The sequence below is a fragment of the Euprymna scolopes genome, chromosome 18, assembly GCF_053919585.1.
Source record: "Euprymna scolopes isolate OS-2025 chromosome 18, ASM5391958v1, whole genome shotgun sequence".
NCBI classification, from domain to species: domain Eukaryota; kingdom Metazoa; phylum Mollusca; class Cephalopoda; order Sepiida; family Sepiolidae; genus Euprymna; species Euprymna scolopes.
Window position 1 is genome coordinate 40,428,447 of NC_136499.1, and position 16,029 is coordinate 40,444,475.

At 34.9% G+C, this 16,029-nt stretch overlaps 1 protein-coding gene across 2 annotated transcripts in view; it reads right to left on the reverse strand.

The window, feature by feature from the left end:
* LOC145297586 (stAR-related lipid transfer protein 3-like) overlaps window positions 1-4,442 on the reverse strand; it is a 78,981-nt gene extending 74,539 nt beyond the window's left edge. The window contains exon 1 of one of the 2 annotated variants that reach the window (XM_080143633.1): window positions 4,047-4,442. In XM_080143633.1, the coding sequence (XP_079999759.1) occupies window positions 4,047-4,110 (64 nt within the window). In that variant the 5' untranslated portion in view covers window positions 4,111-4,442. The remainder of the gene's footprint in view (window positions 1-4,046) is intronic. The other variant, XM_080143632.1, reaches the window with a different exon arrangement.
* Between the last annotated feature and the right edge of the window lie 11,587 nt (window positions 4,443-16,029).

Genomic DNA, 16,029 nt, shown 5'->3' on the forward strand with positions numbered 1-16,029 from the left:
AGCTGATCTTAAATCCAAACTTAACTCCCGAGTTGGAAACAAAACATATATCAGAAGATATATCAGAAATCAGAAGTTCTTGAATGTTTTTTTAAAACTTATTACTCAAAATAAATTGTACGTAAACGTCACATTACAAACAAATGTTATGGCATTTTTAGAATTCTCTTTTAGCCGACTGAACACCTATTTTCCACATCAAATCATTGTACACATTTAGTGTATTGTTTTATAGCAGTTATATGAGGAAAGATTCATTTCTTCTTATCTGTACATGAAACTTCTTGTATAGAAATAAGTTGCGATTTTGTTGGGAAAATAAGGCACCTTCGAACTTGCATAAGGTGATTACAATGTTGTGGGGTCCAGTTTGTCCGTACCTGTTGATCCAGTTCTCTTCTGTTGCCTACATTTCAGCTTCCTCATTCTTGTTAACCCAGATCTTCTTGATGCTAAGTTTCTGTAATGTTATCGTTTGATGGTAGTAAATATGTTAATAATAAGAATGACACAAGTCAAGGTACGATGTGGACACAGTCATGTTGGCTATATCTTTTTTATTATTATTATTATTATTATTATTATTATTATTTCTGAAAGTCGAGAGAACGGAAATATCTATATTTTTCTTTATTTAATAATAGTGCATCTAAGGGGAATAACTTACGCTAAAACAGTTCCTAATTTCCCTCATTCCTGTTGATTCAACCCTTCTTGATGTGCAGGTTCCAGTTTCCCTCATTTCTGCTGATCCAGCTTCTACTGCTATCAGGATACATAATTTCCTGTCCTTCCAGCATTCTTTTCTCCAGAGACATCATCAATCGTATACCTCTAATTCGTCTACATTATTCCATCTTGTATTCATGATACAATAAGTGCAATCTCTATCTTACAATTGTTCGACTGTGCTTGTCACCTCTTATTGGCCTTTGGCTTGTTTCTGTCTGCTTCTACTTTCTTACTTGTAAGACCAATCACCTAACTGACCGAACCCTGCAACAAGTGCATGCATGCTCATAGCTTTACCTAATTGCAGCTCAAAGCTATAGTAGGTTCTCAACTCAGCTTCAATTTATGCCCCCTCACCCACCTCCTGTAAATCATTTACTGCAAACACTCATCTAGCTACAAACGCTGCCAACAATTTTCCTTACCCTTCATCTGTGCTGAGAACTAAACATAAATTCCATTAGCAAAGTTTCTTTCATAGAACTGCTCATCCGTAGAACTCTATACCATGGGATTGCTTCCTCACTGACTACAATGTTGATAGCTTTCAAGTCCAATGTAAACAAGTTCTTTTTGGGTCATCCTCATAAATAACCAGATTCTACTCAATTTTCTATCACTATATTTCATTTCTGTGCTGTCTCACCGACCAACTTTATCCATAAGTGGAATTCAGGCCTTGATAAGCAGTGACTTATAATTATTAAAAAAACTGGATGCTCACCAAATTCAAGATATCAATGTAGACAGCTGTGGAATAGATTCAAGACCAAGTTAGACTCAATTACTTTACTTGTATATTACATGCCTGCCACGCCAACTTTAAATTTTTCTGTTCATGTATTCCTATGTTCATGTTTAATAAAGATTGATTTATATTAGTGTGGTGAAGATATTAAAATTTTATTTTTAATTCCGGTGACCAATTTCTTATTCCATTCAAGTCAGATACAGAGAGACATGGTCAACTCAGCAAACTGGCTATCTTCCATCTCAACACTCTCCAAACCACTATCTAGAAATTTTAAGAGAAAACATTTATCTTTTTTTATTATTATTAAAATAGATTTTAAAAAATATTTGATAAATGTTATCTTATATATCTTATTTTAATAAAATTTCTGTTTCAATTTGATATTTATACTTTTTATGCTTATTTATTTATTTTCCTTGACTGAACTATTGGTAATAGTTAAAAGTTTATGCCAGAAAAGAATGAAAATAAAAATTTCTATTTAGACATTAAAAATGATTTTATATTGTTGTTTTTGTTAAATATTATTGATTTATATTATTAATAAATATTATTAAATGAGGAATCATTTTTAATTTAAATTCTATTTTCATTTTTAATTAAACATAACATCAGTTCAAAGTCGGTAGCCATGTTGTTTTGATTTAGCTTATTCCCACAATGTTGGTACATTTCAAGTTTGGTTTAGCTTAATTTTACATGCATAATAAAAAATGGATTTTAAATCGAAATGATTCCTCATGTGTTTATATATATATATATATATATATATATATATATATATACTACTAACAAAAGTACCTATCGTTGACTGGATTCAAAAACAGCCTACAGCAAATGGACTCTGATTTATGAAAGTATAAAAAGGAAGGGTTGTAAATTTGGGTTGAATTTGAGGTTATCAAAACCAAAGTAAAATATGATGAAAGTAAAAATAAAATAGATAAACATCATAATTTATTATACCATACCTGTTCACACTGAAACACTTATCACAATATTCTGTGGATCTATATTAAAAAACCTTGTTAAATTTTGTGACATATTTCCATTCTATGGAGGCCAGGTGCGAACGGACACCCCATAATTTTATTATACCATATTTCTTCAAACTGAAACATAATTATCAAAGTATACTTACGCAGATAGATATGAAAAGTCTTTATTAAAGTTTGTGCCTATTTCCATTCTATGGAGGCCAGGCGCGAACGCTGACCTCACAATTTTATTATACCATCCCTATTTAAGTTAAAACATACTTATCAAAGTATTCTTATGTACATCTATATCAAAAACACTTGTAAACGTCTTTTTTTTTAATTTTTAACTTTTTTATTTCCATGTTTTGTGGACCAGGCGCGAAGGCAGACCCCACAATTTTAATGAACCACCGTTCTGCCAGATCAAACATACCCATTCCTGTGTCTCGATACATCTTCTATCATTATATGTAATCAGTTTTTTTTTTAAATAGTCAATCATACAGGAGCCTATTCGTGACCAGACACACACACACACACACACATTCAGCTTTATATATATATATATATATATATATATATATATATATATATATATATATATATATATATATTCAACAATAACTTGTTTACATTGAAGACGACTATATTGTAGTCAGCTGGAAAGCAGGAACAGAGTTCCACAGACGGGCAGTTCTAGGAAAGAAGCTTTGTTCATGGAATTTGTGTTTAGATTTAGGCGCAGATAGAGAGTAGGGGAAGCTGTTGATGGTCGTTGTAGTAGCCGAGTGTTTTTTCCTTTTTGTTTTTTTGTTTTTTGTGAAAGTTTAGCAAGGGATGACAATAGATTGAAGCTCAGGCGAACACTTGCCATGAAAATAACGATAGAGCAGAGACACTTACCTAACATTATACAAATAGAAATATATGAAATAGCTATATATTTAGAAAAATTAACCAGAGTCCTCAATTACCGAAACAAGAGCCCAATTTATTTAATTTTTTAATGAAGAAAACTTTTTTCTGAAGAATTCAATAGAAATATATATTTGAAAACAAGTCAAAAATCTTATCGAAAGAAAGGTGCTTGCTCAGATTGGCACTTATGACAGCAATAAAGAAATAAAGAAAATACCAGTTACGAGACGAAAATGGAATATTCCAAAAATCACGTAAGTTGATTAAGTGGGGTTTTTTTTTTAATCATTTACTTTTTTTTATTTTCTAATCAAGTTTTATGACTAAGCAAGTCATACTGTTTTCATCCGCCATGATTAAATTCGATGGTATAAAAAGGGGAAACAACTAAAATTGAAGTTGAGAGGTGAAAACTCAGCCTTTTTATTATGTTCAATGCAGTTAAGTAGTAAAATCGCCAAAAATCGTAAATTTTGATTTACTTAGTTTTAAATAAAATACTTGATCAATTTATGTGATTTTTGGAATATGACATTTTCGTTCTGTAACGAGTACGTACATCAATACATCATACAGACGTTTATGTATTTTCTTTACTTTTAAATGGCCCCAGAAGTGTTAATTTGAATAAGCACCGAAAATAATGACATTTTACTACTCACCGGACTCGGACTCGGACTGGTAAGTCTGCTGGGTGTTTAAATTCCCGTTTTCCAAGGCGTTCATCGTTTTTATTTATTTATTTATTCATTTATTTATTTGTTTGTTTTATGTAGTTAAAATATTTTTCTTTTGCTTAAGTTATTATGGGATATTCTAGATTACTTTGACCTCAACTTGTAATGGCTATAATTTAAGGCTAGTATTATGTAAGTACATTTTATTTATTTCTGTTTTACTTCCTATAAAGTAAACGAACAACACCGGTAAGTTAAGCTGGGTTGACTGGAAACAGAATAAAAACCAGTAGAGCAGAAAGTGTATTCGTGGTCGTATACGTATTGACTTCAATGAAAGACACTTTTCAGATTTTTTCTAAAAAGTTAAAAAAAAAAAAAAATGTTCAATGTCATTTTTATTCTTTAAACAATTAAACAATACATTGAACAAAGACGTGTCTTTCACGAGTTAGACATTAAAGCAAGACCAAAACACCCTCATCAAAGAAAAAAAAAAAAAGAAGAAAAAATATTTTTCTGAAAGTTTCCTTTTTAGTTCAATATACAATTAAGCTTGCTAGGTTGTCAGGTTCTGTTTCGCTTGAGATCCTTCATAAAATTGCTAACATTTTTTTTTTTGTTTGTTTTAGATAACTCCCTCCATGTCTCCCCATGGGGACAGTGTTAGACACAAGGTTGCTTTTTAATGTGTAGAAAATCCAGCTCCCCAAACAGGGGCATTCTGGATAAGGAAAAAAATGGAAATTGCCTGCCTAGAAATAACTCCCCTAAACAAACAAGGAAAGAACATATACTGCACTTTGAAGTATTTTTTTTTTCAGAGTACTGTTGCCGCATCTCAGCAGGGGCTACTCGGCACCCTATCCTGCCTTGATAGAGTTCAAAACCGGCTTTGAAACCTAGTAGGTGATGCCCTTTTCTCTACACAGCAACCTCTTTCCCACAAAAGAGACATTGCGAGCCTGTCGCTACTTTATCGTTATTTTCATGGTAAATGCTCGTCTGAGCTCCAATCTATGTCCCCCTTGCCAAACTTTCATAAACAACTCGACAAGCTGCAACCACTATCAACAATTTTCCCCATTTTCTATCGATCCCTAATATAAAACGTAGATTTCATGGACAAAGCTTCTTTCCTAGAACTGCCTGCATGCAGAACACTGCTTCCTGACCGATTACAATATGGTAACCTTCAAGTCCAATGTAAACAAGTTGTTGTTGAGCTGTCATCTTAAATAATCCAAATTCTACCCAATCTACACCGTTAACGATTACTAAACTGCCACCATACATTTATTAACCCTTATCCTCGAGTGGCCTTCGGGCCTTGATAAGTGGGGACTCCCTTCCTTGTAAAAAAAATAAAGAAAAAATGTACATGAACAACAAAATAGGAACAATGCGATTTAAAAATGTGGGGAAAACGAGTCTCCTTGGTCAACCATGGTTACGAATACTAACAAATTCCTACCTTACTCTCAACTAGAATCATCTCAGTCACCACAATACCACATTTACACTAGTGGGTCGTCCTACTTAAAATATACCCAAAGTTTTTTAAAAATTTTATTGTCCATGCCGTTACATTATTGGATGGGTTTCTACAAGGATTTTATTTTATTTTCGATTTTTGAGCGATTATCAAGACTTCCCAGATAACCGTCTAATGTCAGACATCTTTTTGTTCTAACTTAAGGCTCGACACTAAATAAACGTTTTAAAATAAATTAAAACACACAAATTTATCCAAGTAGGTAGAAGAGTAACTTGTCTTGCTTTTGGTAGCATTTACTTGTTTATTTGTTTTTGTTTTTTTTTACCACTTTTTGTTTTGCTGTCTATAAAGCAAAATACCCTCCACAAAAGTAGTTTTCTTTACAAAATAACAAGGTAGGGCACAAGACCAAAATTGGGTGAGTTGTGATTGAAATCGGTAGTCATCAGCTTAGTCTATTCTCTAAACTAGTTCCAATGACTGAAATACCACAATCACCTTATGAGCAAATCTACTTGAAATTATCCTCATTATTTTGATTGTTTTTTTTTAATTATATATATATATATATATATATATATATATATATATATATATATATATATATATATATTAGACTACTCGTGACCCGTTGGGTCAGTATGTTATATTAGCTATGGAATTCATGTATGAGCGTGACACTTGTGACGTAAAGAAAATAATTTTTTGTTTTGACATAACAGAAATATTTCTATGAAAGTATATTAAAATAAAAAAGAATATAGATAGAATTCTATGAGCCGTTCTGTTCATTATAATTGATTTTTTTTTTTTTTTTAAATTACAGTTACTGAATTATAAGTGGTTGGCCATACTTATAGGTAAATGTGCACTGAACAGGTACCATAATACTTATAGTTAAATTCAAATTTTGATATATCTGCTTTTTTTTTTACATCGTTCAATTCTGTATTACGTTTACGTTATTTTAAACACCACTCTTCCCATGTTAAATAATAATTTCGAAATAATACCATTAATATTTCAGTGTGCAGGTCATGCGCGCATGCGCAACCGGATGTCGTAAACTGGAAAGTGGGTTACATACATCGTTACAAGATCATTTGAGTTTTATAATTATATAGATATATGATTACTTAACTTAATCACATAAAATCAATATACGAAAGTATAAATTTATGCGTAAACTTGAAGTATTTACTTCAACAGTGCTCAATACGTAGGTAGACCTAGTTAGTAAGTTATAAAATATATATGGCAATTAAGCAACATAGAATATTCCACGTTTCATCCATGTTAGGATTCATCAGCCTGATGAATCCTAGCATGGATGAAACGCGGAATATATATATATATATATATATATATATATATATATATATATATATATATGTATACACACACACACACATAATTTCATCAGTTGTGTGTTACTAAAAAGAAAGGATAAAAAAGAAATGACTGGATTAAGTTTGTGGACATAAGTGGTGGTTTCTACCATGTTTTACGTTGGAATAGACCTGTGACAGAAGGGTCAGAAAGCGGGATTGAAAAAGTCAGTGCTCTAGAGAAGGAGCCCCTGACTCTGCAAAAGATGCCTGCGCAGCCCCATTGGCATTTCTAGTAGGACGCCTCTGGCGAGTAGTAATAACACCTTCTCAAAGAGAAGGCAAAGCTTGGGAGGGTGAACCTCCTAGAACTGCACAGAACCAACATTACACCACAATCAACAGCAGGGACCAGGTCATTACAGAAATGGTATAATCTCTGTTGATTTTGGGGACCAAGGATAAAAATCCTGGGCTGAGCTAGGTTGGAGCAGGGATAAGATAATTATGTGGAATAGGCATCTCAGAGGATCTCGAATGCTGAAAAATAAAAAAAACAAAGGGAGGGGGTTGGTATAGGCTTATTTGTATTAGTATTTGCCTGGAATGGGTTCCAATAAGACCGCAGGTAAGCATGCCTAGGAAGGGAAGCCCATACTAAAACTAACGGTGTGTATCCATCGCCTTTTAACACATTCACTGCTTACACTGTTTTTTGGAAATATGTTGGTGGGGGCCACCAAAAATGTTTTCATAAATACTGCATCATTCATACTAAAACTTACACCCAAACCAACACACATATACACTTATATATTTACACACACACACACACACACACACACACACACACACACACACACACACATATATATGCACACACGAGGGGCGTGCAATAAATAATGCCCCTGACCCACTTCCAGTTGTCTGATCTAGCTGAAATTTTGCATGTGCAATGATTTATATCTCTACGGCTTATGTGGCAAATTACAGCTCTGAACTAATTGTGGTTTCTGTTTTACAGGTGTTTGAACTGAGTCAGGTGTGAAATAAAGCCTGTTGAATGTCGAGCAGTGATCCGGTTTTTGTATTTGAAAGGATGTACACCGCAGGAGACTTTTGATGAAATGAAAGAAACTTATGGTGATAATGCCCCATCATATGACCTTGTAAAACGCTGGCATCGTGAATTCAAACATGGCCAGAAGTCTGTGGAAACAGCTCCCAGACCTGGTCGCCCCCCCCCCTTCTGCCATTGATGAGGCATCTGTCTGTCAAGTTGAGGCTGCCATTTGGAAGATCGGCGCATTACTATTCGCCAAGTAGCCCAAGATGTCAAGATTAGTACAGGGTCTGTGGAAACTATCATTCATGACCATTTGCATATGCATAAGGTGTCTGCCAGATGGATTCCCAGGTTGCTCACACCATTCCAGAAGCGAGAACGCGTCGAGTGCTCGAAGATGAATTTGAAGATGTGCCAAGAAGATTTTCAAAAGACTGATTACATAGGATGAAACCTGGGTCCATCACAATGATCCAGAGACCAAAGCCCAGTCAATGCAGTGGAAGCACTTGGACTCACCATCTCCAAAGAAAGCAAGGGTGCAGCCCTCCGCTGGCAAGGTCATGCTCACAGTCTTCTGGGACCAGGACGGAATAGTAATGACAAAGGGTACCACAATTACAGGAGCCTATTATGCTTCACTTTTGAGGAAATTAAGGGAAGCTACCAAAATCAAGAGGTGGGGCAAGATCAGCAAAGGTACCCTCCTCCTGCAGGACAATGCTCCAGTCCACAACTCGCATATCGCCAGATCAGAAGCACGGGTGTGTGTTTATGAAATCATAACCCATCCTCCCTACTCTCCTGACCTTGCACCCTCTGACTTTCACCTCTTCCCAGCCATGAAATTGTTTTTGAAAGGAAAGTGTTTCCCAGATGTCAGCCTTGATTTCTTAAGTTACGTCGTGGTTGGAGAACCAACCTGGGGTGTTCTACCAAAATGGTCTCCAGAGCTGCATCAAACGATGGGAGAAATGCATAACTCTGGGTGATTCCTATGTAGAGAAAAACTGTGCCAAGTTTCGTTGCTTTACTGCTATGGGAAGTAGGTCAGGGGCATTACTTATTGCACGCCCCTCGTATATATACAGACTCCTTCAGTTTTTGACAGACTATGGATACCCACGAAGGGGTGCCTGCATATGAAATTTTTGTGGCAGGAGGTGCGCAATCTCCAACCACGCCTCTCCTGAATTGACATTGTTAAATACCAGTGGCAAGTGAAGTGTATGTACAGGACGACTGGAAACAAATGCTGAGATAAGCGGAGAGCACGTACAGTGCCTAAAATTCTCAAATGGTTACCCATCTGGTACTAACCAGGCTCAACGTTGCTTAATTTCAATGATCTGACAAGAAGTGATGTGTTAACGTGATTATGCCGTAATATATATATATATATATATATATATATATATATATATATATATAGATAGATAGATAGATAGATAGATAGATAGATAGATAGATAGGGTGAAAGAGAGGGAGAGAAAGAAAGAGAGATAGAAAAGATGCACACATGCACTCAGATACATATATATATGTAAAATATATATATTATGTATAAATATATGAATTTGGTACCTTAAACATTAATGCATCCTCAGGGAACTAAAAAAAATACTTCAACCTTCCCTCCTGAAACACCCCAATTATATCTTGAATAAGTAAGTTTTTTTTAATCATATGACTTCTGAAAATGTTCATTTATTTTTAACAGATCTTATCCGCTTTAATCCGGAAAAAAAAATTCTGGAACTGTTGTTTTTTTGTTTTTTTTTTCAAGGAACATTTAAACTGTCTCTGATGAATTGTTTGGTGTTTTTACAAATTCAAAAAAACACGTGTAAGACAAAATAAAACATTATGAAAGAAAAAATATAAATATATATTTGGCATTGGAATGTCAACTACTGAGAAATGTATAAATATGTATTAGTCAAGCAAGGTACTGCGAGACTGAACAAAATGTTGTGTTGCTAAGTTCACTTGCGATGACTACTATACCATAATTAAGTTTCAGGTATTTTATATAAAAAAAAAACAATTTTAAATTTACTTACCAAATGTATAATGAAGTCTTTTGAAATAGTGATAATAATATTCTTCATGTTTTTCTAATTCATTTGAGATATTATTTTGGGTTTGTATTACTGTACACATAGATTCGAAAAAGTTGTCAAAAAACAAATATATAACAAATAAATGTTACCAAAGGCAAGATGAGTTACTTTTCTACCAAACTGGATATAACTGTCGTGTTTTTATTCAATGTAACATGTTCATTCAGCTCGAAAAACATACAGTGTTTACCGATGTATTGGAAACTTCAAAATGGCGCCCGACTCTCTCTTTAACACGGTAAGTTTTGGAAAAGGTGTTATAAATAATAAACCAGACAAAATACTGTTAGAAACTCGCTCAATATATGTTACCGTGACATAACTTGACAGATATTCGGTGGTTTTTTAAGAGTATTTTGTCTAGTTTATTATGCATAACACTTTTTCCCAAACTTACCGTGTTAAAGAGAGAGTCGTGCGCCATTTTGAATTTTCCAATACATCGGTAAACACTGCATGTTTTTCGAGCTGAATAAACATGTTACATTGAATAAAAACACAAAAAATATATCCAGTTTGGTAGAAAAGTAACTTATCTTGCCTTTGATAACATTTATTTGTTATATATTTGTTTTTGACAACTTTTTTGAATCTATGTGTACAGTAATACAAACCCATTATTTTATATATTTTGATCTAACTATCGATGTTTTAGAAAAAAGTCTTTTTACAATTTTGGTTCATAAGATTTTTACATGCACATAAAAGATAGCGACCTTAAAAATACAATAATGATAATTGTATATGCAATAACAGGCAGTCGCTAAGGTTCTGTGGTGTAGTGCTTATCATGTCTGCTTACCATGCAGAAGGTGGCGAGTTTGAAACCTGCAACAATCTAGAAATATTAAATTTTGTTTTTATATTCGGTTCTGCAACGCTCTTGTCTTTATATACATGAATAAATTAATTGCCAAAAAATATGTATAGAAAAGGAATATTTTTATTAAGTTCTACAATATTTGAGATGAGCATTAATCATTTGAATCGATTCGATTATTTGGATTCAATAGTTGTATATACAATATCAGGTAGTCGTTAAGGTTCCATAGTATAGTGGTTCTCCCATCCGCTTAACACACATAAGGTCACAAGTTCGAAACTCACCAGAACCTAGAAAGATTGAATTTGGTTTTTAGATCCAGTTTTGCAATGCTCGTTTTTATATACATACATAAATATATTGCAAAAAAGACAACAGAAATATCTTTATTAAGTTCCAGAGTGTGGGGGGGGGTATGCGTGCGCGCGCGCGCGTGTGTGTGTGTGTGTGTGTGTGTGTGTGTGTGTGTGTGTGTGTGTGTGTGTGTGTGTGTGTGAAACGGCACTAACCCTATTTGGGTTTAATCAGCTTCCTCCACAGGAGGAAGTTTCATGGGAGTATGAAATTCACAAGCGGTCCCAAGTCGCATGCATATCCCCATTAGGGGAGATGACAATGTTTGGATTTTGCAACTCTTGCAGGGAGTAGTTGATGTCCTCTTACATACATACTGGAATTGCCAAATTGGGCACCTATTTTAGTAATGACCAGGTTCAACGTTGCTTAACTTCGTTGATCTAATAAGAACCAGTGTGTCAACATGATTATGTTGTATACATGTGATTATGCTGAGTATTTGAGATGAACATTAATCATTTGAATCAATTCGATTATTCGGATTCAATTCGCTATATGTTCTCTAGTAATAATAAATATTCTCAAGTTCAGAAAGACACTTTACTAACGCCGAATGTTACATCATGTCAAACGTGACATTACAATAAACACGATGCCAATAACAGTTTGAATAATCTGTAAACTTGGAACGTTATTAGAAATTATTTTAACAAACGATATCACTGCATTGTAATTGGTTGAAACCAACGTTATTTTCATCACACTGGTATATTAGTCGAACAAGGAACTAGTGAGACTCAACAAAATGTGCCAAAGCCAATTTCACTTGCGATGACTGCTATCCCGTAATAAAGTCACTGAAATACAAATGAAAAATGGCAAAATTATTGCTGTGACTATAAAATTTTATCATATGCATCATGCAGTCAATGTTAAATTTGTGCAAGCTGGTATGAGCTTGCTCATGGAGTCTTTGTGACTAGATCTCAAATACCTTTGTTGTTCAAATATGCTTTGACTGTCCACAGAACCCAGAGTATTTCAGTCGATGGTGTCATTGTTAACTTGGTATCTGATGTCTTTTCAGATGGAATGCCTTATATAGCTTCATCACATGCTAGAAAGCTGTGCAATGTCTATTTGATTGACTTTGGCCCTCATAAATTGACCAAATGTGAGAAAAGTGCATCAACTGAATATAATAGATTGAGGACCAAAAGAGATAAAGTTCATTAGCCACAACTTCTGCCTTATCTGTCAAAGCTCTCAGTTTGTTATTGTATGAACAGACTTATGACCGAAAAAAAATCCTTACTGGCCATGATTTGGGGCAAAAATATTATGATTCAAATAGAAAACTGACAAAAATTGACAATTCAGATGCTCAAAATAATTTGGCCCTGAAATTGATCAATAAAACAAATATTGGTTTTGTTATTAGCATTGTTCAGACAATTTACCACCTTCTTTTGTTAACTGACATCATTGATTTGCCAACTCAGCAATTGAAAAGATTGCTTGTCCCTGGCACTCACAGTGTTGCTGACCTTAGAGAATCGATTGGAGGTGTTTTTAGTAGTGGCCAACAAGAATATGCCATTGTATTTTGGAAACGTTCGATAAACAATTGCCCTGACAGTTCCAAACAATTATTTAATTTTGAAGAAAGTGTTATACAGTGGAATGCGTTGGGATCAACATAACATAAAATATCTTAATGCAGGATGTCCAACCTTCACGTGGGTATGGTGTCAGCATATGATGAAAGAATGGAACAATTATGAACAAATAAGAAAATCACTTGCTGTTACATAACGATACACGTTTATTATGGAGACACACACACACGTAACAACAATTCAAACATAGTACATGAAAGGTTAGAAATATAAGTTTGATAACTGGAACAAACGGGAATGATGCTCATTTCTCCATTTTAAAAGTCACTCTGTTTTCCCTCCACTCACTACTTCCAGTCATTGATCTCGCGAGAAGTTGTCAGAATTTAAAGTTTAGGACTTGGACAAGGGGAGGCAATTTTACCCAAAGAATTACTCCCCATGCATTATACTTTTGCATCGTCCTAACATCTCCGCTTTAAAGTACAGAAAGTAAAACACTTAAATATGTTAAAATACATGAAATGCCCTGCTAAAGACTACAAGATAGTGAATATAATTGAACTTTTCAAGCTGGCTGTGGATTATGAACAGTGCGAATTGATGAGAATCCATTGAGAATGGTTAATGAACTCCATCCTATTGATGATCACCAGCAATTCAAATGTTTGCTCAAAACTGACTTTTCAGTATTCCAACATGGTAACAAATGTTAACAAAATACAGAGCACTTAGAAAATGTTACCGAAAGTTTTCCTTCTAAAATGAAATAATTGTGTGTTCAGATAAAGAGATTTTTATTTGAAAATTACACTTTTCAACGAATTAATTGGTTGGTTTGTTGTTTTGGTTTTATGGCATATCAACACTTTTCAGGTTATTTAATGCCAAATCCAGTGATTTTGAAGAACAATTTTTTAATAGAATATATTTCTTTATTTCAAGTTTGTTTCTATTTAACCTATAGGTGGGACCCTAACAGATACTACCAGTCCTGGTAAGAGTGGACCTGGGAGCAATGACAATTAAAGGGTGGCTCCACACTCCCCAAAGCCCGCACGCACACACATGCACACACACACGCACACACACACACACATACACGCACACACACACACAGACACACACGCACACACACACATGCACACACGCACACACACACATGCACATACGCACGCCCACACACGCACACGCATGCACACAGACACACACACACACGCACACGCACACACACGCACGTGCACACACACACGCACACAGACACACACGCACACATACATACGCACCCACGCATGCATGCACGCACACACACACACACACAAACACGCGCATACACACACACACACACACACACATGCACACACACATACAGCATAATTCTTTCTGCTCCTGCTAATATTTGTAACTGCTTCTGCTGCCAAATTTATTGCTCTTCCTGTTGATGCTATTACTGTTCTTTGGATAACTTCGGAAGGGCTCCATCAATTTTTTCTTATGTCATGTTAGGATAAAACTTAATAAATCGGAATCAGATCTTAACAATGACTATAACAGTACTAAAATGGGTGACCATTTTGGTATACGAGCCCCTGTATGTAGGAAGACGTTGACACCGCCCCACAAGATTTACAAAACATAACATTGTCATCTCTCCTAATCGAGATATCCACGCAACTAGGGATCGTTTGTGAATTTGATATTTTCTAGACACTTTCTCTTCTGGAGAAAGTTGGTTCAACCCACCAGGCTTAATACCACTGGCTCTAGTTATACATATATATATTGGCTAGAAATAAGGTGTAGTAACTGTTCATATACTACACTTCATTTGGTCAGTGAATGAGTGGTTCTTCTTGACAAAGGTAAATATTTTTTGTTCGAATCCAGAATTCCCCTTTTGGTGGGAGGGAGTTGATTTTCCCCACATTAAAAACCGATCTTTTGTCTCTGTGTTTGTGGAGGAAGTTGAGTAACTATTCTTTTTTGTCTGTTCTTTCTAGTTTTGTTCTTCTTTCTCTCTCTCTGTCTGTCTGTCTGTCTGTCTGTCTCTCTCTCTCTGTCTCTCTCTCTCTTCTCCCTGTACCTCCTCTTTTTCTATCTCTTTCTTTCTCTCAATTATTTACGCTATTCACTTTGTCCCACTACTTCTCTTATCATTCACCCTCCTTCCCACCATCTAAAACCTTCATGTACATACAGACAAAGCAATGGCAGAAACACCAGAAAATGATTTTTCATCAGAAAATGATTTTTCATCAGAAACACAAGAAAATGATTTTTCATCAGAAAATGATTTTTCGTCTGTATTGAAATGTGGCTGAAAATGGTCGGTAGCATTTAATGCTACTAAGACTAAGCTTCTTTCCTTTAACAACTACAAAAATCTTTCTCGACCAACGATTGCCAGGACAAATAAGACCCTAACCAAGAGCCCATTTTTTAAACACCTCGGCCCAACATTCACAGAATCGGAACAAATACATTGAGGGCATTGCCAAAGCTATTGCAAAGATGATGGGCTCCCTCTACCATGCGAGAAAATTACTCACACTAGAAAGCATTCTATATCTTTACAAAGCCACAATTCGCCCATGCATGAAGTATTGTTGCTTCATCTGGACTATTACATTTACCACTAGTCTCTCAGTCTTAAACAGTGTCCAAAAAGAGTCTCAAATCTGACAGGTTCCGCACTATCAATCAAACTCCAACTTCTGTCCCATCGCCACAATGTCGCATCCCTGTTCCTATTTTACAAATACTTTAACAGAATGTGCTCTAAATAAGTCATAGCACTTGTGTCGCCCTCGACGTATATAGCTCCAACTAACCCAACGAGTAGTAGTATCCCACACCTAAGGGCCCCTAGATGCTGAAAAGCTTTCTATTCTAATCAGTGGCGGCTCGTGCCTAAGATTATTGGGGGTGTTGTTTTAAAAAAATACCTATTGTTTTAATATTGTGTAAAAATAAAACAAACATAAAAAATATAATTTATATGCATATGTATAAAAATACAATAACTTAAAGGAATCCTAAATAGATGTAAATATTTTCGCCTTAACTTCTGAATGACTGCTGAAGAACTTTTTTTCAATTGAAAGCACTGCAAGTGCATTTAGTCTTTCGCAACCCATGGTGTTCCTTAGAAAAGTTTTTATTCTTTTCAGAGTTGAAAAACAACGTTCTGCCTCTGATGTAGTCATGGGAATTG